At 37.5% G+C, this 27,719-nt stretch overlaps 1 protein-coding gene across 2 annotated transcripts; it reads left to right on the top strand.

The window, feature by feature from the left end:
- The first annotated feature begins 228 nt into the window (after window positions 1–228).
- Window positions 229–27,711, top strand: rab5c (RAB5C, member RAS oncogene family). Of its 2 annotated transcripts, none has more exons than XM_052131324.1 (6): window positions 229–371; window positions 9,502–9,851; window positions 19,656–19,807; window positions 23,305–23,427; window positions 23,509–23,602; window positions 23,945–27,711. In XM_052131324.1, the coding sequence occupies exons 2-6, from the start codon at window positions 9,683–9,685 to the stop codon at window positions 24,070–24,072; spliced, it is 666 nt and encodes a 221-aa protein (XP_051987284.1). In that variant the 5' UTR covers window positions 229–371; window positions 9,502–9,682; the 3' UTR covers window positions 24,073–27,711. The 2 variants fall into 2 exon arrangements, with proteins under 2 accessions (XP_051987284.1, XP_051987283.1); XM_052131323.1 differs by lacking the exon at window positions 229–371 and adding an exon at window positions 8,969–9,061.
- The last annotated feature ends 8 nt before the right edge of the window (window positions 27,712–27,719 follow it).

Raw genomic sequence — 27,719 nt, 5'->3', positions numbered from 1 at the left:
ATCAAACAGAATAATTTTTTTTGTTTTCAAAAGAATCGCGTCGGACTCATATTATTCATATTATCATTTTTTTACATTATAAAATTATATAAAATATTTTGTTAAAAAAATGAAACTAGTAGAATACATTAATAAATTGTTGTGGACGAATAATTTAACCGCGTTTTTATTGGTCACTCCCACGTCTATCAAAGATAAGCTCCGCCTCATCAGACGAAGGCGTATCACGGAAGTTCATCCCTCAAAGCGGAAGAGAAGGCCAAGGTCTGTCAACAGATGACGCTTCAGACGGCTGCAAGGGAATTTTCACTCAGCTTGTCATCCAAAGATTTGAGAGAGAAAGAGAAAGCGAGCCGCGCTCACGTCTAAAGGTAACCGCTGTGTAATTTTGGTACTGATATGATGATTATTTTTATCTGTTCAACTGTCGTTGTTTACTGATCCATTTTGGTACTGATATGATGATTATTTTTATCTGTTCAACTGTCGTTGTTTACTGATCCACACGAAATGACAGGACTGTTAGACGATGCTCGTGACGGTCCTCTGGATCTTTCCTTGACGACATTTAAACGGAATAATTTAGACCTCTATGTGCCTATTTTATTCAATTTATGAATAATTTGACAAAAGCTGAGTGCAGTTGCGAAGGCTCTTTTTTTGCGTGTGAATGTGTACGTGTGTCAGATTGCTTCTGCTTTTGGGTGCTTGATCAACAGATCTAAATTTTAATCTACAGTTGTGCTGTCTTTTTTCAGGGCTTTTTTCAAACGGACTAATGTGATGCAGCCGTCACGTGTCCTTCACTAATGTCACAAAGCGCCGATTGTGTTACGATAAGATGAGCTATACTTCTCCAAATATTCTCCTGCATGCTTTTTACATCGCTTCCGAAAACTTTTCTGTAGCCCTGCCCGTTTTTGTGTCGCATGAACGCCGGCTTTCAGTTTAATGCCTGTAGGCAGATATCAGAAAGACGTCGGGCTTCACGAGGAAGTCAATCATTGGCTGCGTGGATCTCGATCTTCGCCGCAGCCCAGATATAAAAAAATGAACAGCCTCATTCTACCTATGAGTGTCATTTAGTAAGATTATATTTACATGTTAAAAAAGTAAAAATGAACACTATGGCTTATTGAGGTCAAAGGTTATACACTATGCGTTTATGGCCTGAAGAATGATTGATTGACAGGTCAGCTAGACGAGTCATCACATAAGATCGCACAAATAAATTGCCATTTGAAATGAAAGGTGTTCGGATGGGATTGGCAAATATTTCTATGCCCTTGGTATGGCTAGTAACAATGATTACCCAACTTAAAGTAGTAATTTAAAGAAACTGATGAGTGATGCTAGTAATAGAGCAGACAATTATTATTGTTGGTCGTATGATGTGTTTTCATAACCCATGAGTTTAAGAAGTGATACTGTCAGTGCTCAACGTTAACCTTTGATACAGTGAGGATTTTAAATGCATTTGTGTAACCTCTATTCACTGTACAGTGCAAAGAAAACTTTTGTTCAGTTGAAGCTCTTTTGATGCACTGATGACTGCTGAAACCTGCTTTACTCTGACCACGTTTATACCTGGTCAGACTCAAGTGGTCAATGCTAAAAACAGGTGGAAACAGGGTCTACAACTTTTTGTGATCAGATCACAAAAAACACATACGAAGGCTGTAAAAAATGCATGTGATTGTTCACATTTGAGGTGGAAATGCTTATCCCGGACAGCTTCGAAGGACCACACATCACCTGTCAATCAAATGCTGAGCTAAAAGAAGAGTTTAAACTTTTTCGGTTATAAGCAGCTTATAAAAGGGAATAACTGTTGAGACTGAATTTGAAAAAAGCAGATACCTACGTGAGCACTAGAACTTAGTGGATCTTTCTCACTGTGTCTGAGATCAGCATGCAGGGACTCAGATGAGAAGCAACCTCAGCAAATTCAGGTACTCCAGTAAAATAATGAATATACTGCTCGAAATGTTGCGTTTGTGCTCAGATTAAATTTCAACTGCATCTGGGATAAACAGCGCCATTTTCTCTCGCTATATCTTTTATGCCTTTAAAGAAATTTCTTCATACGGCCCGCATTGCTATAGAGCAATAACAAATTAAGAAAGGATACACCTTGTAGGAGAGACCGACCTTTTGTTTTTGTTCATTTATTTGATGCAGATCTCTAACGAAACTGAAACTTAACACTGACAATAAGTGCATGTGATGCACATGAAGCATCTTATCTACGACAAAATCCTGAGGGGGAAAATACAGTGCGCACAGTCACCTGGAATCAAATAATATGTCACATCTTTTAAATTCGCTGCCCTGCATTATCATAATTATGGAAGTAAACTGGTTTATTAGCATATAGTGCATGAATGCAAGTTTGGATTTAAATCCGTTTGGAGGAGACACATTTATGTGGCCAAGTGTAAATACAATGTGCTTATTCAATCGGATAGCAATCCGTGTGAAGTGACCCACTGTAAATATCCCCTTAAGAGTTTAATAATCTTATTGTCTCAGAGGAATAAAATGTAGTGAATGATAACCATTGCAGAGCAGACTCACTTAAAGTCAACATGAATTCAAAACTGACCCTATGTATTAAATAAACATTCCTAGTCGTTGATGCAAATCATCCGTGCTTTATATTCTAGAATAAAAAATGTTTGTCTTCATAATCTTTCATCAAAGAGTAATTCATAACTTGCTTCTCTTCTAAAATAACTTTACTTTTCCATTGATTTTAAACAGCCCTAATGCTGTTTCAATGTGTATATAGGGGAGGGACATTGTATTATATACTGGCTTACAAAATCTCACATGTAGTGATATACTTAACATTGCATGAAGGAATAGTTTACCCCAAAATAAAAATGGTCATCATTTACTCGCCTAATGTTTGTAGGGTTTCTATGTTAGGCAGAATGTTAGCCTTAAGTCACTTCACTTTCATTGTATATAATAAAAGTTGCAATGAAAGGGAATGGTGACACATGGTAGCTAACATTCTGCCTAACACCTTTTGTTTTCCACAGAATACGTGGAACCAACAAGCTTACATCATCCCTCTCATGAGCACGTGTCACAGAGATGTACAGAAGTGAACATTTGTAGTTAAAAATATATACGTATCGTTTCGTTTCTAAAAATAATCAATCGTTTGTGTTCAGAAGAAATTTATTTGTCGACTGCAGTCGTGTGGATTATTTTGATGCACCCTAAGTATGCATTTTGGAGTACATTCCGTTGCATTGTTTAAAGGAGGAGGCCTGAAATTAAATCCTAAAAATCTTAAATTCTGTTTTGATGAAGAAAGAAACTCTTATACATCTTGGATGGCCTGAGGTTGAGTAAATTATCAACAAATGTTCTTTTTTTGGTGAACTATTCCTTTAATGCTGGCAGCTTTCTTGTTGTGGCTGTCAATGCAGGTGAACAAACAGGAACAGAATATTGCTTTCATCTCCTAGTTCTGCTCTGAAAAGCAGAGTTGCCTCTCCAAGTATGTTTGAGAACAGCTTGAGGCTTTATTTGTCATCAAGAAGGCTGTTTTTGTGTTGCTTCCAATAAAACAATCATATTAGATGTTCTTTCCTCGTTAGATCTAAATATTGCTCCTTTAACTCATGACTCATACTGTGGGTGACTTGTGAATTGAGGGTTTAATGATAAACAAGGGTGTGATCAAGGTTATTTCCACGATCAAATGTTAAATGTTTTCCTCCGTTGATGATATGTTGTGTTTTCCATCTGAAAACGGCCTGGTCTACGAAAGTCTTCAGGTCTGAGTGATGACCAGACACGTAGAGTAATGTTTCTGACCACCGGACTATGTTTAGGTGGAAAACCACCTACTGGGCCCCATTTTAAGAGCTCTAGTGCCAAGCGCAGTGCTATGCCATAAGTGCAAAGTCAATGATCATGATGCTGTGGTATTTTGGTACAAGCATGCGCTTGCTAAGTGCAAATGAGTTTACAAAATCACATTCAAAATGTGCTAATGGGCTGGGTCAAGAGCAATTTAATTCAGATGTTCTTCTCCGGTTATTGGAGCGTCTTTGTCCTATTATATAGTCCATTCCCTCAAGCACCAGCAATATAAACAAAGACAGCACATTCATAAGAATTTGGTAGTGTAAATGGATTGTATGCAATGAATTGGAATAATAGAAATGTGGACATGTTCCTTTTATATGCATAGAAAATGCATATAAAACGACATTGCGTTGGCAATTTTAAGCATTCACAAATTTAAGCTTTCAGACATGATGTAAATCACATGAAAATGCTGTTTTGTTTTTTAAAATGTGTAAGAATTACACGTGTATGAATATAAATTTGGTAGCACACTCGTTGCACAGTGAGCAGGAAGATAAAGAGGCTGCTGCTAATGGGTATAAAAAAACTAATTAAACCACAAATAAACATGTAAATACAAACCTGAGTATATGTGATGTAATACGAGGCGTTAGAGACTGTTTGAGCCATCATGAACACATTTAGAGTTCTCTCTGTAAACAAGTGGCTCTCCAGGTTCTCTCAATATCTCAGCAGTCGCTCATCTCAGCGCTATTCCCAATTTAATTGAGGATCCCAATTTAAATCAGACTGATGTTGGTCACTATGTCATTAATTACAGATAACCTTATATAACAGCACAGCTTCTTCATACATTTACTTAATTAGTGATTTTGAATTGCGACAAGACATCAAAGAAGGCAAACAAATCAAATATATTAACGATTTCTCACTGGAGCAATTTTAGAGCTTGTTATGGATATATTTTTCTTATTTTTGTATCTCTGCTGTATTTTATTATTTTTCAATACAAATAAATGTTAACAATAATGTAATTTAAGGTTTAATTTCTCTAACATTAGTTAATGCATTAGGTATCATGAACAAACAATTAACAATATATTTTTACAGAATTCATGTTGGTTACAGTTACAATTGTTCATTGTTAGTTCATAGTGCATTATGTGCATTAACTAATACAACTTTTGTTTTAAAAAATGTAATGGTATATGTTGTAACTAACATTAAGTTAATTAGTTCATGTTAACTATAGTAATGTTAAATAATGTTAACAAATGGAACATTTTTGTAAAGTGTTAATGTCGTTTTACTCTGTGAGTCATCAACATTTAACTGCCGCATATAACTTGCAAACATGTGGCAAAGGGCACTTTAAGAAAAAATCTGTATTGACCAATTTTAGTATTAAAAACTGGTGATCGTTATCGGCCTATAATTTCCTGATCTGTGCACCGTTAATACAATACACCCACAGACAGCACAAACACTCCCACCCACTGCCACTTGTGTTTTGTTCTGGTGCGAAAACTGCACTTAAAATTTGACAATTTTCTAAGACGTAGCGCACGGCTGTTGCATGTAGCGTTGTGCTTTGCGCACTCATGAAAATAGAGCCCACTGTGTCTGAACTAAAGTTAGTTGCTTTAATGAACAGGAACAATTGAAGCACAAAGTGGATTACTTAAATGATAATTTGACTACACACAAAAGAGAGATGAAAAATACATTTACTGACGAAGAGCAAACATGGAATGCTCCACTATGAGTTGCTTTTTGTTTTAAGATGCACTTAATAGCATCTATTAAGTTGTATTATTAATGAGGGCAACTGTTGATGGCTTCAGTTCAACCTTCTAGGCTTCAGGCAGGCTGTTGGGTGTGTCGTTATCTTTGGAATTGCTCTACAAAATGACAACGACTTCCTAGATAGACAATCTTCTGTTACACTTACACACCCTCTCAGTCATTCGTTAAATGCTCAGGCCAGTTGCTGTCTTATATTGTAGATGCATGCGATTTTCCTTCAAGCTGGTCAGTTTCCTGAAAGCATTTCGGAATTCCACTCTTGCTGATTAAACCCTCCCTCTCAATGAATGATGTTTGATGGGGTAGGGATTGTATTCAAACTACAGTTTGTGTTCTCGCAACAGTTTCTGATGGACTTGAGGATATGCACCCAGAACTATATATTCAGCATGTACAATGCGGTTTCCCATAAGGAGGAAATGAGCCACAATCACTGGAATGCTGGTTACTGCAATTCCAAACGACACATGTTGGCACACGTGTCAGCATGATGATGGCTTCCCCCAAAGATAACAGGAAGTGAATCCAATGGTGCTAATTCTGATAGCAATAGATAAGAAGGGGTTGTCCTAGGTGAGACTCCAGGAAATTACGGTTGTTTTGTTGAGCACTTCTTTGGAATTTCATCTCTGACATGATCTGGTTTGGTCACTTGGTTTTATTACAGAGTGGCATTACATTTCACTGAACTAAGATAGCTACTTTGTTTTTGTTTTTTTATTAGCTTTATGTTTTGAGAGAATCTATATAATCTCCTATAACTGAAATGTGTATTTCTTTTTTTTTTTCTTTTCCGACTACTTACGAGATGCCCAGTCCTTTCATAATAGCCCTCTTAAGATGCAGTAAAGCAGAGCATATGAAAATCATAAATATTTCATAAACATGCTCTCTCTTTCCCCATCTACCCTCTGGCACAATCATTCCTATAGTATGAGCCTACATTGGCCTCATTTTGAGAATTGCTCGCCAGTGTGGTTTTGCCATACACATTGCACATGTTTTACCATGCTTGTTGGGTTTCCAAATATTATATGAGAGAGAGAGAGAGAGAGAGAGAGAGAGAGAGAGAGCGAGCCTCAGTCACATGCCTTGGATTAGACTGAACCTCAAGGCTCAAGCATCATCACCTGCTCCATAATCACTTTTTATTTCTTTGATTGGCCTTTTCCTGAGTTTCTGAACAGGACTCCTGTAAGCCATTCACATTACAAAATACTTTCTCCCATCCCAGTTTAAAGGAATAGTTCACCCAAAAATGAAAATTCTCTCGCTTACTCATCCGCATGCCATTCCAGATATGTATAATTTTTGCAGAACACAAATTAAGATCTCTGCTCTGTAGGTTCATACAATGCATATGAATGGTGATTAGGACTTTGAAGCTCCAAAACGCATACAAAGGCAGCATAAACATAATCCATCAAACTCCAGTGCCATCAATATCTTCTGAAGTGATCCAGATGGTTTTGGTTGAGAACAGACCAAAAAATAACTCTATGTACATCTTGACAGCAGGCTCTTCAGCGATCATGATTTCAAGCTCAATTACACAACTAATGGTACCATCTAGCGCAGTGCGCATACGTCATGCATCAGGAAGTGTATTTGGTTTTGAAATCATTATCAATGGCAAGATGTACAGTTAAAAATGAGTTCTATATAAGTCTGTTGTGACCTCAAACCGATTGGATCACTTCAGAAGATATTAATTAAACCACTGGAGTCTGATTGATTGTTTATGCTGACTTGATCTCATTTTTGGAGCTTTCAAGGCTCTATCACCATTCACTTGCAATGTATGCACCTAAAGAGCTGAGAAATCGTACTTTTTGTGTTCAGCAGAAGAAAAAATAAGTCCTATACAACTAGGATGGCATGAGGGTTACTAAATTATGCAAATATTTTTTTTTGGGTGACCTGTCCCTTTAATATGCAAATAATACTGTACATAATATATTTTTAGGATAATTTCCCAAAAGTATGCCCACTGGATGACCACTCAAACCCACAACATTTGCCCAACCAATGGCATTTGTTTCACACATTAATAATTTTTTCAGTTCCGTTGGGCAGCACAGACAAATGGAACTAACCTCTGCAGTCTCAAGATGCATTTTTAAAATTGAAGTCCTTTTTAACTTGACACTGCATCTAAAAAATAAACATGGCACTCCTGCGCGAGACATGGCATAGGCAAAACGTGTTTGCATACAAGAACAATTGAAAAACAGTGCAGATGGATAAATGCCTTAAGTAATTGAACTGAATAGAAAAGGCCTGAAAGGAATAGTTAATTGCTCGTTATTTACTCACCCTCATGCCATCTTAAACTCGTATTACTTTCTTCTGTGGAACACTAACAAAGATATTTTGAAGGATGAATGATGTGTTTTTCTCCGTACAATGTAAGTCAATGGGGATGAAAACTTTCAAGCTCCAAAAACAAAGGCTGCATAAATGTAATCCATATAACTCGAGTGGTTCAATAAAAATGTTCTAAAGCGACACAATCCTGTTGGGTGAGAGCAGAGAGCAGTGTTTTGCAGAAGAAAGCCATTTGAGTTTGACAGCATGAGGGTGGAATTATATTAGGTGTATCTAGCTCTAACAAGCTTGAAATAATCAATTCGGACTGAATATTTCCTTTTCTGTGTCTTTCCTTTTTATAGTCACATTTATTCTCGCTCACATTTGTACTCTCAGATGTGTTAATATCTGTAGACTACTGTAAGATTCTCTCTGTATCTCACCTCAGAGACTCCATAGAAGTCTCTAATAAACTAGCCTAAACTTAACACTGAAACAGTTTTGGATCAAAATAATTTAGGAGTTCACTCCTGCAGTTTTTTATTTATCCGAAATAAAATGTATCCCCACAGTCTGTTGTCCACAATGCGATTCTCCAAGCAGAGCTAATTGTGGGTTTAAGTGTCACTCCGATAAACAGAAATGCACAACAACAGCCTGAAATAACAGCTCAGGTCTTGACCTGTTTTCAACATCTTATCAGTCGATATGGTGCAGATAATTCAGGATCACTGATTAAAGCAGGGTATTTAGGAAATAGGTTAGCATACATTTGACATGACACACTGTTATTTATTGTGTATGTTTTCGTATCAATGCTTTTACCAGTAATTTGCTGCACAGTGTGGGCAGTATTTGTAAAGTGGATTGTTTTGATGCAGTGAGCATTATTGAATGGCTGGTTAATGGTAAGTATGGTGGAATGATGTGATGACTGTTTTAAAGGAGTTGTTGTTTTACAACCCCTTCACCCACACTTGTTAGGAGCCTAACGACCTGTAATAACTTTGTCCTTTCCGTTCCCTCAATGTGCAGGGTTTGTCCTGCATAGAGAATTACTAGGCGGCCGCCTCTGTCAAATTTCGTGCCGCCTCTGGCTGTCTACAAAACTCTGGTGGGTGTCTACATGGAAAACACTAACAAGCGTTGCACTTGGTGGATTTTAATTTGTATCAGCAAATCTCTGCAATAATAATAAAAACATTCCATTGTCAAGTAGTCGCTTGATGTCATTTAACGTAACTTAAAATAAGAAGGACATATAAAACATATGATAGAATCACAGATCACAGCTTGACGATATATCTTTATTTCATACTTAATTAATGTTCATATAATATGGGAGCGTGCCATGTAAATAAACACAAACTCCAAAAGGGTCATTCTCTGTGCGGTCAGAGCCATTTTCGGCTCGTCGGACCGAGACCCGATCCATCTAAAAGCTTCAGTATCGGAGCCGATACCAATCCAGGTATCGGCTCCATGCATCACTAATGTAGACCTGTATCTGTACAGATTGTGTTTTGTTGCTGAACTTTCTTTCTTTTTCTCTAGGTTTATTCATCCCGTAGGAGCCAGCTCTCCATCTTTTTCTCCCCTGCTCTCCTTTTCTCTATCTCTCTCTCTTTTCTCTTTCTTGGCCCTGTCCTCCCCTGAGCTCCATTGATCCTGGTTCAGGACCACTTTCCCTCTCTGATCAAGCCAGCCCTATTCTCTCCTCTGTCCGGCCTGTCACATGGCGGGGCGAGGTGGACCAGCGCGGACCAATGGTTCCGCCCCCATCGGGAACAAAATCTGCCAGTTTAAACTGGTCTTACTCGGAGAGTCTGCCGTGGGCAAGTCCAGCCTGGTGCTGCGCTTCGTAAAGGGCCAGTTCCACGAGTACCAGGAGAGCACCATCGGAGGTTAGTGTGTGCATGTTTGTGTTTATGACAGATTATTTAGTCATTTTTAGCATGTGTGAAACAGGATTTTCTTAGCTCTTTTTAAATACTACAGTTTGATATACTATGTAGAAACACTCCTACATTCACAATGTAAATTGAAAATTTACAAATATTCCTCCCAATTAGCGTATTAATGGAAACCAAGTTGCAAAAATGGGTCATTCAGAAATCATATTGGTAATGATGTCACAATAAGAAGCACATAAACATATCGCAATGATACTAATAACTATGGCCGTTTTCTTTTGGAGCATTTGTTTCAGAACCTGGTGCATTTTCTCCATTAGTTCGGTTATTTAAGGCATATATTTACATTGCAGTTGAGAATGTAGTCCGTCCCAACGGACCAATGAACAAAACATTATCCCTAGAAAAACAAGGCTGGGAATTGCCACAGTCCTCCCGATTCGATATTACAATAATATTTTCTAGCCGATTTGATATTTTGCAATATTGCAATTCTCTGTGTTTTGTGATTTGATGGTATTAAAAGATAAAAAATTTTGTCAACTCCTTTTTCTCATTTCATTGAAAAATCAATGTCTATTGAAGAACAGCTGTGTCTGAAATGTACATTATTTTCACTCTGTAATATAACATTTGCAGGTAAAAGGTAGGGATGTGCAAAACTACAAATTTTAAAACTATCAATCGAGCTGTCAGTGCGTTGTCACCTAGTTCAGACTAGTTAGTGCAAAGGATCCCGTAAGGCTGCATTATGTTCAATTGTATTCAATAAATAAATATAAAGAATATTTCATTTAAATTTATCAATCTAATTTTGTTATTTTAGAATAATATATATATATATATTACCATAGGCTATTACTATTATCATAATAATAATTGTGCAACATAAATGAAGGTTAAAGAGTAAACTTGTTCAAGAACCATTTCTGGGGCTTTACTGAATTATGACACATGTAACAATTCACCTGTAGTCCTAATGTCATTGCTTGTTATTTATATACACATCCTGAGATAGTCTGAGCAATGCTCTCATAGACAACACTATTCCTATACATGACTGACAGTGGAAAAAAGTTAGAACTCACAATTTCACAAAAAAAAGTAACAGTCAATATCTGGTGTGGCTATCAGCTGCATTAAGTACTGCAGTGCATCTCCTCCTGATGGACTGCACCAGATTTGCCAGTTCTTGCTGTGAGACGTTACCCCACTCTTCCACCAAGGCACTTGCAATTTCCCTTACATATCTGGGGGGAATGGCCCTTGCCCTTACTCTCCGATCTAACAGGTCCCAGGCGTGCTCAGTGAGATTAAGATCTGGCAAAACACTGACATTCCTGTCTTGCATAGCCTGCAGGAAGGGTACCATATGAGGGAGGAGGGTGTCTTCCCTGTAATGCACAGCGTTTAGATTGCCTGCAATGACAACAACCTCAGTCCGATGATGCTGTGACACACCGCCCCAGAACATAACGGACCCTCCAAATCGATCCAGCTCTAGAGTACAGGCCTCAGTGTAATGCTCATTCCTTTGACGATAAATGCAAGTCCGACCATCATCACTGGTGAGACAAAACCACGACTCGTCAGTGAAGAGCACATTTTGTCAGTCCTGTCTGGCCCAGCGAAGGTGGGTTTGTGCCCATAGGTGATGTTGTTGCTAGTGATATCTTGTAAGGACCTGCCTTACAACAGGCCTACAAGCCCTCAGTCCAGCTGTGATGGAGGGATTGTGCGTTCCTGGTGTAACTCGGGCAGTTGTTATTGCCATCCTGTACGTGTCCCGCAGAATACCTGTTATTCAGATGTACAGATCCTGTGCGTGTGTTACACGTGGTCTGCCACTGCGGGGGACGATCAACTGTCCTTCCTGTCTCCCTGTTGCACTGTCTTAGGTGTCTCACAGTACGGACATTGCAATTTATTGACCTGGCCATATTAGCAGTCCTCATGCCTCCATGCATCAGGGAGACTAATTTATTGTTTGGCTCAAGAATCGTGATTTGTAATGCAAATGTAATGCCTCTTAATCGCCAGCTTCTTATTCAGTAAAAGGATCTTGGCACTTAAGTTCTTCTTCGCCACTTAAAATCCAAATATTTACTAGCCAGTGGCTAATAACAGACATAATTTAGTTGCATAGTGTAAAATGTAGAGGCTTGCATGTGTAAATCCGTTCTACATATTTCACCTCCAAATCAGTGCAGAAAAAGTGAAAAGTCTGAAGATTCATTATGGGCGTACTTATAACACTACACAAGTGATAGTGAGATTGTGTAGAACACACTCAAGGTATAGATCACAAACTTCTTGAAGGCTGGGCCAGACTTGTGCTTCTTTAGGGCTGGGCCAGATCAGAGGCAGAAAAACTGGTTCTTATAATCACCTGACTGCCACATGAGTTATACTGGTGTATTAAACAGACATGTGCATGTGCACTCATCAGATCTTATAAGGAAACGCGTGCATATAGTTGCATATCATTTTGTGCTTGGTGACATAACCACAGCTACTAATTTTTATAGCAGTTCAAACCATTGCATTTAAAGATTATTTTAGATTATCCACTTTTAAAGAATTGTGTGGACAAAGAGAGAGGAAGCAGTTCAGCATCTAGAAGGAAAGGGAAATTATCAACAATGGGAATGTGCGTGTGTGCGTTATCACCAGTGTTTTAAGGGATTATTTCGTGAATTTGGTTATTTGAAGTCATATCATATTCCATCAGGGCTGAGTCTTAAGTTTAGTAGGGATTTATGTATTCAGACATTGTTTAATACAATCAGACTGGAGAAAGAAAAATGATGGGAGAGAGACATTACAGGCAGGACACCAAATGCTTACACACAGGGCTGTGAAAAAGGAAATTCTCAGCACTTATTTTGTTCTTTGTCCCATTAATGCCATCTTTGTCATCAGTGAGCAGGTCAAAGGTTGCAGTGCTAAGCGCACTGGAGACATTTATTTGAGCTACAAACATGTGACCATGGCATCTGACTCGACATAAAGTCAAGGGATTAGAAACTTGCATGGTCATGTTTCACACACTTCCTTTTATCTGTATAATTTTAATCTCTGTACTAAATTTTTTTTAAATGTGTTTGTGCTTGCCCATTCAAAACTGCCCGCCATGATACTAGGGTGTTCTGGGTGATTGCTAAGGCATTATACAGTTGCTAAGTTGTTCTGAGTTGTTGTTTGTGCTTACTCAGAACAACTTACCAAGTTAAAAGAGTCCACCCTCAAGTCTCTATATTCTAGTTACTAAATTAAATTATATGGCTAGCTAGTAGTCTCCTTCAATGCAAGCCTTCAAATGGGATTTATTTTCACCCATTTTAATATCTATCTGGTGAAAATATAAAGTCTGAATGCTTAGAAAAGAAATTGCACACCAGTCCTCAATAAGCTGTATGATTTGAGCTTTCATTTATGTCCGTAGCACAAACGGATTACACAAGTTTAATACTTTGGTTTTAGGAGTTTTAAAAGCCCCTAACTTTAAAGTATTAGCAATAGTAATATTGATGCTACCTTATTAAAAATTAGAGTGTCAAACATAAAAGGGAATTGACAATATAACTTGATAATCTAATATCCAACCCCCTTCCAACTCCACTGCAACAAAACTGTTAAACACTCACGCACAAACACACCTGCAGAAGCCAAAGGAGCCAAATGGTTGTTTTTAGTAGCCAAATCACAGATTTTTCTCAATTTATATTGCTGTTCTGAAACTAGATAGAAAGCCGAAGAAAACTAAGTCAGCTGATAACCCATTCTTCGAAGATTTTATAAAGGGTGTATATATGTATATATATATATATATATATATATATATATATGAGTTGAGAAGATACGTTTGTATTCCCTTTTGTGTCATAAATGTTCACACCTCTTTCATAATTTATACAAATATATGAGATAAAAGATTGACTTTCAGAAAGCTGTAAGCATCTCTCGCACTCTCTCTCTCACACACCCACACATCCATCCATCCATCCATCCATCCATCCATCCATCTATCCTTGTTTATCCAATGACTTAGAAACAGCACAAGCCATGATACTATTTCTGAAGTGAACATTTTGAATTACTAACGAAGTCTTGGATGCATAGTTTGTTTTGAACCAGCAATGGCAGATTCTGATCGGTCGCGTAAGAACGTAGGTCCATGCACAAATGCGTTTTATGACCGTACTCTGTTTTTCCTCATTTTTTAAAATGTTCTTGTTAATTGAATTGTTGTATATAAGTAATATCACAAGCGCAATCATGCTATATGCCCCTACATCAGCACTGCTGTAATTACCTACCTGCGGCCGAATCACAGCAGTGCTGATGTAGGCCCATATCGCACTCTTGCTCATGTGATATTGCATATATATATATATATATATATATATATATATATATATATAGGGCTGCGACTAATCTAACGATTATTAGAACTATTATTCGACTATTTGGGCAATTATTGCAACGATTGTAGCTATTAACTGACTAGTCAGCTTGTGCCTCGACTTAAAAGGTTGCATTAAACGTGCTTGCTAACAATAAAGAGGACAAAATTATCTTTTAAAAATACCTCTAAATGACATTCACTGAATTGGGGAAAAACTACTTAGATATTTATTGTTTGATTAAAAATGTCACTGCAAAAAATCCTATTGTTATCAAGTTTTTTTTGTCTTTTCTTACATTTTAACATTATCTAAAAATCATTAAAACAAGATACATTTACTTGAGAAGCAACATGTAAGATATTTAGACTTGCTTTAAGAGAATGTAGCTTAAATGTATGTGTATTCTTTCACTTGTTCAAACTTCTGCCAGTACAGTAAAGAAAAAATATACTGATGTTCAACATAAATGCTCTAAAAGCAAGTCTAAATGTTTTGTTTGTTGCTTCTCAGGTGAATGTATCTTGTTAAGTATTTTTTGATATTTTTAAATAATACCATTAGTTAAATATTATATTCAAAATTCTCAGATCATTTTATTTTTAGTTAATGTACTTAAGGAATTTTGGTCAGAGGTGCAATGGCTTGCAACATCCCTTCAAGATATATAAAAAAAAGCCCTGATCATCAATGTTAGGTGCATAAATATTAGCCAAAATAAGATTTTGTCCCTGAATTTCAGCTAAAACAATAATGACTCTTCCTAATTTATCTTCAAACTGTTTGAGACATTAGAATTGTAGATGTTTACTTATCAGCGTAATGACTCCCATGCACTTACTCGAGCCAGCACTATAAAAAACAAATGCCCACCTCATATCTTTCCAAATGATTATTCAGTGAGCCGGTCCACTTGGCTGCAAAGTGAGTACCACAAGAGGACTTAATCATGCCATTGAATTTAAGAAGGACATCACTTGCTGTGGGCATCTGAATGTTTTACGGCCTTCCTTAGCATCTATTCCCAATTTGTCCGGCAATATCAGTGCAAAAGCGGTCTTCAGTTTATGTAAAAGTTTCTTGCATTCCTTAAATCGGTATCGTTTCTCTCTTGTCGAATTCGCCAAGTCTGGGAACACAAAAATGCTGAGGTTTTTCCAAGAAAGACTTCCTTTACTTCTCACCTCACGTAATACAATTTCTTTATCGGATGATCTCAGAAATTTGGCCAGAATTGATCTGGGCCTGCCTCCCTCCACAGCTCGCCATGCAGGATCCCTGTTAGCTCGCTCGATTTCCAGCTTATGGCCTGCCATTTCAAGCAGATTCGGAGGGATCCCATCTAGGAATTTCACCATATCCTGTCACTCTTTGCCCTCAGGAATTCTGTTGAAACGGACGTTATTCCGCTGGCTACGGTTCTCCATGTCCTCCAACTACTCCCAGACATGCTCCAAATCCACCTTAGTCACTAGCGGATTGGCAGATAATTCCCTCTCCGATGACTCCAGATAATCGATCTGTTTCTCGACATCCCCTACTCTTGTAACAACTTCAGTGAACTTCGCCTCCATGGCATTGATTTATCGATCGACTTATCACAGCAAGATCCTCCAAGTCAGCCACGACCTTCGTCAGCATTGCCAACATGTTCAGCATCTCTCGTCGCATTTCCTGCACTTCTCCGACTAAATCGACTCCTCATATGCTCGCGGCCTGCTCTGTGGCATCAGCTTGAGCACGTAAGTGTCTTTTAATCTCTCCAGAGCCCGAGGATTTTAACTCTGACATGTCATGGAACAGTGTATTGAATCTCACCGGTTTATATAATTAAATGTGTTAACTAGCAAAGTGTGCAGAGCTTGCCATTCACACGCGCTCGTATGGCATCACCTGCCTCTCAACGCTCATATTGTTTCCTGAATGTAAAACCCCAATGCTGAAAAGTTGGGACAGTATGAAAAATGCTAATCACAAATGAAAAGTAAATGACATTCACCCTTTGCTATAATGAAAGCTCTACAACAAAACCTTTTTATGATGTTTTACCTTGTAAATTAAATGTGTTTTTGTGGTTTGTTTGTTTTTTGAAAATGTACAGTTATTTCAAATCAGATGATTGCAACTCACTCCAAAAAAGTTGGGTCAGTCGTGTGTTTACCACTGTGAAGCATCACAATTTTAAAGGTTTAAAAAGTTAGTGCTGCTGTTCACTCTGCTGGCTCACGACTGTGCAGTAATGCACAGCTCGAACCACCTCATTAAGTTTGCCGATGACACGACCGTGGTGGGTCTCATCAGCAAGAACGACGAGTCGGCATACAGAGAGGAGGTGCAGCAGCTAACGGACTGGTGTAGAGCCAACAACCTGTCTCTGAATGTGGACAAAACAAAAGAGATGGTTGTTGACTTTAGGAGAGCACAGAGTGACCGCTCAACGGCTCCTCTGTGGAGATTGTGACATGAGCAGCTGCATCACTGCCTGGTTTGGGACTTGCTCCGTTTCGGACCGCAAAGCCCTGCAAAGGATAGTGAGGACAGCTGAGAAGATCATCGGGGTCTCTCTTCCCTCCATAAAAGACATTTACAAAAAACACTGTATCAAAGCAACCAGCATTGTGGATGACCCCCACACACCCCTCACACAAATTCTTCACCCTCCTGCCATCTGGCAAGAGGTACCGAAGCATTCGGCCCCTCACGGTCCAACTGTGTAACAGCTTCTTCCCCCAAGCCATCAGACTCTTCAATACTCAGAGACTGGACTGACACACACACACACACACGTGTCCTGAGTTGCACTTTAATTATTGTCACTTTATACCTGGCTTCTACCTCAATAACTGCTATGTGCATAGAACACTATTTCATAGTATGTTATGTTTACATTTGGCATTTTTAGAAACTGTCATCTTTTTGCACTACTGTGTACTGGTCAGCGCTGCACTGTCTCTCACTGTGCCCATTGTTCTGTTAATTTTTTGTAATTTATTGTACTGTCCCGTACTTTTTGCACACGTTTGCACGTGCACTTTATATAGGTATGTTATTTAGTCTGTGTAGTCTCATGTGGTTCTGTGTTTGTCCTATGTTGTTTTATGTAGCACCATGGTCCAGGAGTAACGTTGTCTTGTTTCACTGTGTACTGTACTAACTGTATATGGTTGAACGACAATAAAAACCACTTGACTTGACAATTGTGCAGGGACTTTGCCGTATTGTGCACTTCATAATGCACCACACGTTCTCAATTGGAGATGGTCAGGACTTCAGGCAGGCCAATCTAGCACCCACACTCTGTTTATTTGGCCAGTATGTAGTTTGAAGTTGTCCTGCTGATATTTCTGTGACTTCCCTGGAAAAGACTGTGCTTGATGGCAGTATGTGCTGCTCCATAGTTTGTACATATCTGTCTGCTTTAATGGTGCCCTCACAGATGTGCGAGTTACCCATGCCATGGGCACTGACACACACCCCTGGCCTATACAGACACTGGCTTTTGGACCTGATGCTGATAACATCTTGGATGCTCCTTTTCCTCTTTGGCCCGGAGAACACGACTTCTGTGTTTTTCAAAAACTATTTGAAATGTGGACTCATCGGACCAGAAAACATGGTTCTACTTTCCATCTAAGATGAGACCGAGCCCAGAGAAGTTGGCAGCACTTCTGGACAGTGTTGATGTATGGCTTCAGCTTTGCATAGTAAAGTCTTAACTTGCATCTGTGTATGCAGCAGCAAATGGTGTTGACTAACAATGATTTACTAAAGTAATCCCAAAACCATGTTCATGATATCCATTACAGATGAATGATGTTTTATAAGACAGCGACGTCTGAGGGATTGGCGATCATGCGCATTAAGTAGTGGTCTTCTTTCCCTATACACACTGAGATTTGACTATATTTTAATTATACTGTGCACTGTAGAGGGTGAAATGTCCAAAATCCTTCCAATTTGTTTTTGGGGAACATTGTTCTCAAAGTGCTGGATTATTTTATTTTATTATCTGTTGGCAAATTGACAAGCCTCAAATGATCCTTGCTCTTGAAGACCTTGGCTGTTTTTGAAGGCTCCTTATATACTATGACACGATTGCCTCACTTGTTTCACATTGCCTAGTTATTTTAACTTGTCAAATTATTATAACAGGGCTCCTGTGATCCTTAAAAAGTATTAAAATGTGTTCAATTCAGTTTTCCAAAATTTAAGTTAATAAAAATTATTAAATATCTTAAATGATTCAACAAAATCTTAATTACAATTTAAAGAGGTCTTAAATTTGGGGGTGGAAAGACAGGAATCATGAGATGTCCTAATGTGATCATCAAAACTCAAAACATATGATTCAATTAAATGCCTGTGCTGCGTCCTTCAGAGTGAAAATATGGCAATGTTGTATTTTCTCCAAGCATGCAGGGGCTTGTAAGTTTTTCCTGCTGCTGCAGAGCAGTCCGCAATCATTAAGCCATATTGGAAATTTATGACAAGCACAGGATGGAAAGGCTAAGAACATTTATTGCTGGCTACCAATTATTTAAAAAAAAACTATTGGGAGATTAATTGCCTTTCTGTAAACATATCAGCAAAATCCAATATTAGTGGACTTATATATTTTATGTATTTATATAGTGGTACATAATCCAATTTTAATGTGATATATTTGTGGAAAACATGAGTGTTTTAAACTTTTTTTAGATTGTGATTTTTTTTAGTGGGTTTGGTTTGGGGATACAGTAATACTTTTATCTGTTCAGGTCTTGGAAAAAGGTCTTAAAAAGCCTTGAATTTGATTTGAAAAAGTCTGCAGCAACCTTGTATTAGTCTTAAATAGCCCCGTCTCAACTTTTTTTGTAGTGTTTTGCAATCATCTGATTTGAAATTACTGCACATTAAAAACAAACAATGAAATTCACAATGTAAAACGTCATATCATTTTGAGTTGTAGCGCTTTCGATATAGCAAAGGGTGAATATAATTTACAGATCACTCCTTTTTTTTTAATTAGCATTTTTCATACTGTCCATTTTCATACTTTTTCGGAATTGGGATTGTATGTGTAATCTAGCTCTGCAGTTTCCTGAGGAAACATCATTTCATTTTTGTCCATTGCTGTGCAATCTGTGAAAATGACAATTAAGTTGCCTCTGAACCCCTCTACTCATGCAAACTTTTCACAGTGACAAATGATTGCCCGATGCTTTACATTTTTCATGTCTCTACTCTCCCTTCCATTAACGTGGTAGTTTCCTTGTTCCATGTGTCTTATTCCTCCTGTTCAAAAATGTTCTTCTGTGCCTTAAATAGCCCAACAGTAAGTAAGTGCTAAAAGTATAAAATCGATTGGTGTCATGTCACTAAAATGTATTTGTTTCTCTTTCCCTTCTAGCTGCATTCCTCACACAGACAGTCTGTCTGGATGATACAACAGTAAAATTTGAGATTTGGGACACAGCCGGACAGGAGCGATACCACAGCCTGGCCCCTATGTACTATAGAGGAGCCCAAGCGGCCATCATCGTCTACGACATTACTAACACAGTAAGAACATGATCATTACTCCAATCAGCACACTCAAATCAAAATGTTTAAATTAGGGCTGTCAATTGATTAAAATTTTAATCAAATTAATTACATGATGTACCGATTAATTAATCGCATATAAAAATATTTGCTGAGAAAGCCCCTCATATAATAATAATTCAATATATAATGGTTAAATAATTATACATGGTTATCTTTAAATATAAAAAAAATTATATTATTATAATTAAAATGCATTACATTCTTGTGGCAGAAGCTTTAAAATACAATGTATTGTTTACTACCATATTATTGAACATAAGCCAATCATTGGCACACAGTTCACAAATATTCATTTCGCAAGTGTGTTTGTCAATCAGTTCGAGATTTATTATGAGGGCTTGTTTAAGGACCCGTCAATTTCAACAAGCGTCAGACATGCTTGTGTAGCGTTTCGGGTGCACTGCATCATAAACATGAATTTTTAGGTCACTGTGTCAAGTTAAATATAGTTTAATACTTTAGAACATATCTTGAGATTCCTTAGTTCGAATTCTGCTCCATCAAGTGTTTTGAACGCAAGAACGCAACTAATGTCTGTTTTGTGCTGTCTAGTTGTTTTCTTCACTGTATAAACTGCAGGTTGCCACACAGCAATCATTTCAATTACTGCCCTCTGAGTAAACATGTGGTACTACAAGCTTGCATTTCTCAGGAATCTTCCTTATTGCAATCCGGGGGTATTGCGATTTAATTGTGTAAAAAAAAAAAAAAAAATTTAAATTGACAGCCCTAGTTTAAATCAAATGTTGTAGTTGGTGCAGACAGGTGTCTTGTACTGCTAGTCAATCACCAGGTAAGGGTAACATGGCACCTCTGGTGCAATGTGACTTTTGCAAGCAGTGCTTTGGCTTAAACGCACACTAATAAAGACTGACTTGACAGGGCTGTTATCGGCAGAAGGGTAAGGTCTGAATAATAAGGTTTCACCTGACTGACTGTTGAAGTTAATTATTATTCTATGGGATGCAGGCAGACCTTTGTTGAAAGTCAAACAACAACTGTGTGTGTGTGTGTACACAGAGTACCAGTCAAATGTTTCAATTACTCATTCTTTATTATATATACTTTTTTTTTTTATTTTAGAATAATAGTAAAGTCAACAACTATGGAATAACATAAATGTAAATATGGGAATTATGTTGTGACAAAACAAAATCCCAAATAAAACTGTGTTATATTTTAGCATCTTCAAAGTAGTCACCCTTTGCCTAGAGTTTGCAGACATGTACTCTTGACATTTTCTCAACCAACTTCTTGAGGAATCACCATGAGATGCTTTTTAAACGGTATTGAAGGAGTTCCCATCTATGTTGAGCTCTTATTGGCTGCTTTTCTTTATTATTTGGTCAAAGTCATCAATTTCAAAACCTTTTTTTTTTTATTATTATTATTAAATTTAGTTTTATTATGAAATAAATTAATATGGTGGCACAATTATATTTTTGACTACAAAACAAATTTCAAACAAAAGATTTTTAAGATCAGGAGAAACATTTCAGTCAAGTGTTTCAAAATGTGTGTGTGTGTGTGTGTGTGTGTGTGTGTGTTTGTACACTTAAGGCACTAAATGTTTGAATGTCGTTGCATTAGATTTCAAGATTTCAAACCAAGTTGCATTGTCAGACAAATGTTTTCTCAGAACTTCTTAACTTCACTTTTTCTGAGCCATTTTTTCAATTTGCTGAAATTAACTGGACCACGTCAGTTCTCAAATTCACACAGGTGCAGAGTAACAGCAGGTGTTGTTTCACATTTCATCAACATCTTCCAGAAAGTGTCCAAATATTTTATCTGTTTTATTTAAAACTAGGGATGTGGGAGACTAGCTGGCTATTCAACTAATCTGTTCTGATGCTGCTAGTCGACACTGGAATTACTTATAAAGGCTGCACTTAAATTACTGTCATGTTCAAATATAATTAATATTACAAATATTATTTAAAAAAGCGGATATCTGGAGCAGATACAAATTTCCATTTCACCTCAGGCCACGCGTGCTTCCTCTCTCACTGAAAATGTCCTCACGCAAAACAAGCAAACTTAGCAAAAACGTTATGAAATCACTTAGCTGGTGGTGCAGTAAGCGGATTTATGAAACGCTGGTTTGAAAGTTGCTATGGATGTTTTCACATTTCAGTCATCTTGAAATGTCTGTGCTTGTAAATTATTTTCCCGCTGAGCAGCCTTTGGTCTTTCACTGGACTATGTTGACGTGTTAATTTTTCTTTTCAAAAATGTATTCCTTTTGAGTATATAGTCTTGAAAATGACTCAAGTATGCAATTGTTTACCCAGCTGATTAAGAATGCCATTTTCAACAAAGTGCCGACTGCTTAACGGGTTAAACGATCTTTTATTCTATTAACATTTATTGTATATATTTTACAGGCCTTTTTTCATATCCTAGTTACCCTTTTATTTATTGTTTACATCATAACTGTTACTGGTTTATGTTCTTAACCAAACAGCTGTCATTTTAGATCAATGGCTACATCGTGAAATATGTGCAACTTTTCAGCGCATTTTTTGTTGTATATTTAATGTAGAATGATGATAATACTAGGCAAGCACATCGCAGATAAATGCCCATTTTCAGCAGAATTTAGCGTCAGATTTGAAATCTTTTCTTTATTTTTTATTTATTTTTTTTTTTACTGTTTTTCTTTTTAAGACTATACAACTAAAATTTTCATTTAAACGTCAGTGAAATTAGTCATTCCGCACATTCCTATTTAAAACCTTACGTTTTTTATTTTTTATTGATTCCATGCATAAATCATACAAACATAACCTAAAATACGGAAAGCAATAATGACTCTTCTTAATTTATAGTTAATCTATTGAGATATTTGAATTGTAGATGTTTATGTATCAATGTAATGACTCCCCTTCTCTTACTTATGCCAACACTAAAGAAAACATGTCCACCCCATATCTTCCCAAATTGTTCAGCTTCCTGCGGGGAAAGATGCGTTTCTTGAAGAAACAGTATATCATATTTCTTACATTTATGTTCCTCGGGCAGTCAAATGAATGTTCAGTTAGCCGGTCCATTCGGTCGTTACACGAGTGCAACACAAGCCCTAATCACTCCAATGTCCTTCAAGAAATATTCCACAAAACAAACTCCAGACGCTAGGTTTAACCAACACAAAATTAAATGAATAAACAATTATAATAATAATTTCCTCGGACAGTCAAGTGTATGTTCAGTGAGTTAGGCTCACTTGCAGCAACATAAAAATCACCAAATGGCTTACTCAAATGGTCTTTTGGAAGGACATCGCTTGCTGTGGCATGTTTATTATGTTTTTAAATATTTTGCGGCCATCCTTGGCATCTATTCTCAATTTGACCGGGAACATCAGTGCAAAAAGTTGAAGAAATACTTTTATGTTGTGCTTTCTTCACTCTGATACTCATCGACTGTTTTCTCCCACCCCCACCACCCAGGACACATTCACTAGAGCAAAGAACTGGGTGAAGGAGCTGCAGCGTCAGGCAAGTCCAAATATTGTTATCGCTCTTGCTGGCAACAAGGCAGATTTGGCCAACAAGAGAGCTGTTGACTTTCAGGTAAGTGCACATGAGTGTGGGAGAGGTTAAGTGTGTGGCTGCTTCTAAATGTTTTTAACACCTTTGTATGATTCCTTTTAGGAGGCACAGGCATACGCAGACGACAACAGCCTTCTCTTTATGGAGACGTCTGCAAAGACTGCCATGAATGTGAACGAGATCTTCATGGCTATTGGTATTACATCTTTGCTCTTGGTTAGAGCTTGTGTAGATTAGAACCTTTTTAACAATCTGTAGTGTTGTCAATTTTTGAATTAATTATTTTGAGTCTGTTATTTTCAGTTAATTGGTTGAACACATCTGTCTGAATGATTCATTAGCAAATGAGTCAAGCTATTGTTTTTTTATTAAAGATTAAGAGAGCAAACCATTTTTTTATTTTTATGACGTGCACGGATAAGTCTGATAAAATTGCAACATCCAATAAGAAAATAAGAATTGTCTATTTTAAATTCATGGTGACCATGTTTTTGTGATAAAAAAAAATACAAATTCTTCTCAAAATCTCTCTTTTTAGCCAAGAAGCTTCCGAAGAACGAGCCACAGGGTGGGGCAGGGAGTGGCGGACGGGCTCGGGGAGGGGTTGACTTGCAGGAGGCAGCTCCTCAGAGCAGAAGCGGCCAATGTTGTGGAGGAGGAAACTAACCATTGGATCAATCAGCTGGCAGATGCACCCATGGACTGATACAGACACACAAACACAGTATGAACCCATAGTGTGAAATCCATTCACTTATGACCCAGCTCTAAACTATGGCCAGTTAGACTGTAACATACAGGCCAACAGTTTCTGCTTCGTAACTGGAAAAGGGGCCCATCGATACCTTTGGTCAAATTATTAATGCTAGTTGATTTACAGTTATCCCTCCTGACAGTACATGCACACATGCAAATAGATATACACACACAGAAGCTTCATCATGTGTCTGCCATTTATGATTTTCAAAGTCATCCGATTTGTCTTATATAGAATTTTGACCACAAAAAAACAACATAATGGAACAAGGAGAAAAATGTGATCAGTTTTAACCAATAGCACTTAAACAAAATCTTTTGTAGTCTCTCTTCATGAAAGAAGTTCTAACTTCTGCTGGTGGGAAAAACAGGCCATCTTTCCCTTGTATTTCCTTATCTTCTCAGTTGCTCTTGTTTGTATGAAAATTGTAGTGGTGAGGCCACTATTTTTCCTTGCTCTCCCTTTTGGTGGATGCATACAGCCAGTTTTGAGTTACACCTCATCTTCTGCTCTCCTTGATCACATCCTTTCTGTCTTAAGCAACCATGTCAGAGTGAGAGGGGGACAACTTGGAGAGAGATGGCAGGCTATTTTCCATCAATGTCCAGCTCTTTTGTAGATTCTGTATTATTTCTATTGTATTAGTCATTCTGACATCCACTACTCCAGCACAAATGAAACCAGTATATGATTTGATAGACTAGACTTATTTTCTAATCATTTACATATATATACTTGTATGTCTATAGTGCATTAACAGGCAGTATAACGCCATTGTGTTTTTTCCTTTACATCAGTGAAACAAAACATTGAATCATTCAAACATGGATTAAATACATATGAATGACAAAATCAGCCTCCTCTGACCAAAATCACAATTATTGACAAGAGGCAAAAATGATGTTTCTGTACTTGTTTTCTTTTCTTGTGAATAAGAACCCCAATCATTAGCCAATTTAATTTTGCACCTTTTGTAAGAATTTACTTGTTTCTGATTTGTTCTTGTGCTCTATCGCTCTCTCTCTCTCTCTCTCTCTCTCTCTCTCTCTCTCTCTCTCTCTCTCTCTCTCTCCTTTTTGTACATATGGTCTCTTAGAGTGCACTGTGTCTTTCTTTGTTCTCTTCGACTACATGTCCTTTTCTGTCAATAGTTTTCTGTCCAATACTTCCTGAAGGATGTCTCTTTTAAACAGGCATTTTCAGCATCAATTGTGTCCTAGCACAACAAATGTGAACAGTGACCAAGACATTTCAGGGGGCTTCTGACGAATGAGGGAGGCAAGGGACAAAAACAAATAAATGATGAAAAAAAATTATAAAATAGAACTTGTAATTTTACCAATAAAGGAGGGGAAGGTATCCATTCTGTTCATTGTGTTATTATTTGCAAATGTGCATCATACTGTATGTGTGTTAACAACTTACAGAATCATGCAAATCTCAAATTATTTGGAGGCTGTTCTTATCCCTTCATGATCAGAGACTTGTTTAAAAAGTATTTAAAGGGGTCATGACATGCCTTTTTTTTAATCATTTTAATATATTCCTTGAGATTCACTTATAAAGTTAGTAGAGTTTTTTTGCACAAAAAACAGTCATATATTTGTATAACATGATCATTTTCCACCCTCATTCTGACCCTCTGTCAAACTCTTGGTTTTGGTGCTGCTTCTACTTTAAGACTTGACAGTAAACCTAAACTGTTATTATTGGCTCTCTTCTCTTGACTGACCTGCTTTCTCCTTGCCATCTCACTGCTCACCACTACTGGGTGGGTTACTGAAGTAATAAGGTAAAATAGGGGTTCATGTGTTGTTGTGGAGGTGGTCAGATGCAAATGTTTATCACAGTGTGACATAATGTGGAGGAAGTTGTTTTGGCAGCTTGGTTTCATCAAATTCTCTTTTTGCAGTCATGAGAAAGTTTTAAATTCAGAAACTTATTGAACGTTTTTAAAAGTACAATGACCTCTTAAGCCCAATATATACTTCAGTTTGACATGAAAGCATTCCGCATGCATACTGTCGAACTTGCTATGTATACTTCATTTACTGTGTGTGCATATACGGTTTGAAAAATCGGGCCGAACGCATTCAGTGCTCGAGCACACTACTGATGAAGACATTTTTGTCACACATCCTTTACACAGACACTCAAAGTTTGCATCTGACTGAAGTATACTTTGGTCTTTATGGTCAAAACCTCAAGGAAAATTAGTTTCCTCATGTCATGACCACTATATTTTTATTTATTAAAGTAGGGTGAATACAGGTAAAGTTTTCTGTTTAATTGTCATTAACAGTCAGGGGTGTAAAGTAACGAATTATAAATAGTCAAGTTACTGTAATCAAGTAGTTTTTCCCAGGAATTGTACTTTAAGTAGTTTAAAAATGGTATACTTGAGTACATTTTATGTGCTGTAACTGTACTTTTACTGCGCTATTTTCCCACTGTGTTCGTTTCTTCCCTGTCCTGATTTTATATTTATCTATCGATGTGATTGGCTAGAGAGAGTTTCATGACTCCCATCTTATCAAATCACACTTAAAAAAACTTGAATGGCAGCTGCAGATTGAGGAGTGGTGGTAGCGTAGTGGGCTAAAGCACTGAGCTGGTAATCAGAAGGTTGCTGGTTCGATCCCAGCACAGCCACCACCATTGTGTCCTTGAGCAAGGCACTTAACTCCAGGTTGCTCCGGGTGGATTGCAAACTTACAGTGCACTGTAAGTCGTTTTGGATAAAAGCTTCTGCTAAATGCATAAATGTAATGTAAATGCAGATCTGGAGGATCAGTGGAGGATACCTCAAGCACAGGTTAACACCTTAACATCTCGGTCGCACCTAAAAGGGCTTTTCGCAGGGAAAAATTAGCTTGACTGGCATATGAGTTTATCTTGTTCAAGCCAGATATCAGCATTAATCTTGCCTCTAATTTGAAAAAACATATCGAGCGAAATTTCATATTTCTGTTTACTAGATTCTGTGTCTATAACGTAGCCTGTAATTTAACTACCTTTCACTGAGATTATTGGGCTTCTGTGAGAGATTAATGCAATGTTGTGAATAGGGATGTTTGATAAAATGATAAGAAGTTTATCAGAAAAAAAGAGCGACGTCCTCAATCAAACTTGAGTAATTTTCTATATTTAGCCTATGTTCTACACCTAGAACAGGAGTGTTCATTACAACAATTGTGGTAGCAAGAGCACCACTGGTTGGTTGATCTAAATTAAATATAAAAGATTGACTTTTTTTTTCCCCCTCCTGACATCTGTTGCTGTGATTTGTTTGATATGTGGCTAATGTTTGTGCACGATTGCGGGTTCTCGCCTAAATGATCAAATGCACATTATAATTCCGGCAATGCTTGTCTTGAGGCTTTAATGTAAACGCAGTCGTTTATGTCTAAAGTGAACTTCAACAGTGGGCCAAAAAGCATATTTGCATAAAAATGTCAGACTTTAAATGTACATGTAACCGAATTGAGTACTGCCTAGTATAGGCTATGTCATATAAAGATTATTAATAAAAAACATTATCAAGGAAACGACTCAC

This window comes from Xyrauchen texanus, chromosome 8 (genome assembly GCF_025860055.1).
Source record: "Xyrauchen texanus isolate HMW12.3.18 chromosome 8, RBS_HiC_50CHRs, whole genome shotgun sequence".
Classification (NCBI taxonomy): Eukaryota; Metazoa; Chordata; class Actinopteri; order Cypriniformes; family Catostomidae; genus Xyrauchen; species Xyrauchen texanus.
The sequence above is the reverse complement of the archived record's forward strand: the minus strand, read 5'-3'. Positions and strand labels throughout refer to the sequence as shown.